The 3,466-nt window shown below is 36.0% G+C and overlaps 1 protein-coding gene across 1 annotated transcript; it reads right to left on the bottom strand.

Moving 5' to 3' along the window:
• Positions 1-2,161: 2,161 nt before the first annotated feature.
• LOC103662045 (olfactory receptor 5H2-like) lies at positions 2,162-3,106 on the bottom strand. Its single transcript, XM_008689695.2, has one exon. It carries the CDS (start codon positions 3,089-3,091, stop codon positions 2,162-2,164), a length of 930 nt encoding a protein of 309 aa, XP_008687917.1. The 5' UTR covers positions 3,092-3,106.
• Positions 3,107-3,466: the final 360 nt, after the last annotated feature.

The following is a 3,466-nucleotide window of genomic DNA, read 5'->3' as shown; positions in this document are numbered from 1 at the left end:
AAAGTTTCTACACAGCAAAGGAAATAATCAATATAACTAAAAGGAGCCTACAGAATGGGAGAAGATATTTGCAAATGACACATCCATTATAGAGTTTGTCTCCAAAATATATAAAGAACTTTTATAGCTCAACACCCAAAAAAGAAATAATCCCATTGAAAAATGCACAGAAGACGTGAACAGCCATCTTTCAAAAAAAGACATACAGATAGCCAACAGACACATGAAAAGGCTCTCATCACCAATCATCAGCGAAATGCAAATCAAAACCACAATGAGATATGACCTCACACCTATTAGAATGGCTAAAATAAAAAACACAAACAACAGGTGTTGGTGAATACGTGGAGAAAAAGGAACCCTCTTACACTGTTGGAGGGGGGTGCAAACTGGTGCAGTACTGTGGAAAAGAGTATGGAGGGATCTCAAAAAGTTAAAAATATAACTACCATATGATCCAGCAAGTGCACTACTGGGTATTTACCCAAAGAATACAAAACACTAATTCAAAGGGATACAGGCACACCTATGTTCATAGGGGCATTATTTACAATAGCCAAGATATGGAAGCAGCCCAAGTGTCCACCAATCCATGAATGGATAAAGAAGTTGTGGCATATTTATACAATGGAATATTATTCAAACATCAAAAAATGAAATCTTGCCGTTTCAAGAACATGGATGGAGCTAGAGCGTATAATGCTAAGTGGAATATGTCAGAGAAAGACAAATACCATATGATTTCACTCATATGTGACATTTAAGAAACAAACCAAATAAGCAAAGAGGGGGAAAAGAGTGAGAGAGACAGACCAAGAAATAGACTGTTAACTACTGAGAACAAACTCATAGTTACCAGAGGAAGATGGTTGGGTGGGGGGTAGTATAAGTGATGGGGATTAAGGAATGTACTTAAGATGAGCATTGGGTGATTAATATAAAAATATTAAAAGAGTAAAAATAAATAAAAATAAAAAATAAAAAAGCTTATAAATGAAAACTCAGTATGATATATGGCCATTAGTGGCCTAAAAGAATAAACAAAATATGCAATGTTTCCAATGAGTGAGCATTTTTATCTTCTTCAATGTCATCTGGAAATGCATCAAAGAAGCTGGAACATTTAAAAATGACCTTGGAGATAGGACCCCATTTCAATTGTACACGAAGATAGGTACACCTGAGGAAGCATTCTGTGTGGAGAAACCATATGAACAACAACATATATCAAAAGTTGTCCAGAAAGCTTTCAGTGAGTTATTTGGGATAAAACACAGGGTCCCACAGAAGAATTGTGAGGAAAGAGACTTCAGAGTCAAATCAAGAGTTTATTGGGAAGTACCTCAAATACTGCCAGGGTCACAAATGCTGGGTAATATAGATAGATGATAGACAGATAGAGAGATGTATTTATGTAATCCATTCATATACATGAACATTAAATATATACATATGTATCTATACAATTCTAGATGTGTGTGCTATATATACACATAATCTGGTAGAGATGACAATCCTCAAAAAGTTATTCAAGAGGGATATTACTTAGGCTTCTGTTTATGAATAGTCTGACAGCAATGTTTGGGAAATAAAAGAATATCAACAGGATGTAGAAGTAACAAGACTATAACAAATGACAGGTGTGAGTAGTTTTAGTGTGTGACCCTTAACAGTATCAGTAGGGCTGTATATGGAACCAGTAGTGAGAGAGGAAGGGCAGGGGTAGACTGAAATTGGATGACTCATTATATTTTTTCCCTCTGTTCACTCAGACACAAACTTGACCCCACTGTGGAGTGAAATGTGATGTGAGCCTTCAGGCTGCACAACCAAATGGTTGTAAAAGACTCATTCACCAATTCTTTTCAGAGGATTTACACTATTACAATGCTTAATGCATTTAGGAAGCCACATTGAAAACATTAAAATACGTAAAATTTTTTCTTAAATATTTCAGTATGACATAAAAACTTGAATAAAATTCTATGTTTTTGAATAATACATATTTAAGATGGTTATTTGTATTCCCCCCTTTAGTCATTTGAACACTAAGGCAGTTATAACTGCCAAAACCTTTGAACACTAATCAACACATAGAGACATCAAATCTACACAATTTTGTGTTTTTCTAGTGGAAGAAGAACCGATGTTACTACGAGTACTAAGCATTTCTCTTTAATATTTTTCTCAGTGAATCTATGACTTTCTTATTTCTCAGGCTATAGATCATTGGGTTTAACACAGGAATTATAACAGTGTAAAATAGAGAGTCTATCATATCCTGACCAACTGCCTGTGCAGATCCAGGGCGCACATACATGAAGAGAAGTGGGCCATAGTATAATGACACAGATAAGAGATGGGCTCCACAGGTGGAGAAGGCTTTCCTTATGCCTTGTAGAGACTTCTTCTTTAAAATTGTAAAGAGAACCAGTGTGTAAGAGACAAGAACAGTCAAAATGGTAAATACTTGTATTGACCCAGCGAAAATAAATACCATCAGAAAATTAATAGAAGGGTCAGTACAAGAAATCTTAAATAATGGTATAATATCACAGTAAAAGTGATGAACTATGATGGAATTGCAGAAGGTTAATCTGAATAAAAAAGCATTATGGATTGTGGCATGAAGAAAGCCACCTAAAAATGACAAATGTATCAGCCGGATGCACAGGGTATTGGACATAATGACTGGATAAAGTAATGGTTTGCATATGGCCACATAACGATCATATGCCATTGTTGCCAGCAAAAAGCATTCCGTGGTTACACTAAGTGCAAGGGAAAAAAACTGTATCATGCACTCAGAGAGAGAGATCATCTTGCTCTTGGCAAAGAAGTTGACCAACATCTTGGGGGATACTGTGGACGATAACCAAGCATCCACAAATGCCAAACTCCCAAGGAATAAGTACATAGGAATGTGAAGCTGAGGGTCATTCCATATGAGAGCAATCAGACCAAGGTTCCCCACAACAGTGAGAAGATAGATAACCAAGAACACCAGGAACAGGGGGATTTGCCACTGTGGTTCATATGTGAGTCCTGTGAGAATCAATTCTGTCAACAATGTAGCATTTTCTTTTTCCATGTCCTCACTGGGTATTGCCTGAAATGAAAATAAACAAATGAAAACAAAAAGTTGTTCAATTTATAACATGAAGCATAGGGAGGAGAGTTGAGATAACATTATGCACCTCAGAAATACCCTCTCAATTTTCTGTCTTACTTCTGTAATAGATGGAATCTTTTGGGGGGGATTAGAAAAAATGCAATTATATAAATTTGTAAAAGGTGCCGCAATGAACAGAATTGAGAAAATGAAAGACATTGTACACAAAAGCGCTGAATTTATGGGGTAGAATTGAATATGAAAGGAAAATTTTGTGTCTAGAATATGGATGTAGGGTGAAGGGGAAAGAAACTTGAAGAGGCTGGGTAATAGAAAGAATTGAATAGCATGTGA

This window comes from Ursus maritimus, unplaced genomic scaffold, assembly GCF_017311325.1.
Source record: "Ursus maritimus isolate PB19 unplaced genomic scaffold, ASM1731132v1 scaffold_4, whole genome shotgun sequence".
Taxonomy (NCBI): domain Eukaryota; kingdom Metazoa; phylum Chordata; class Mammalia; order Carnivora; family Ursidae; genus Ursus; species Ursus maritimus.
The sequence above is the reverse complement of the archived record's forward strand: the minus strand, read 5'-3'. Positions and strand labels throughout refer to the sequence as shown.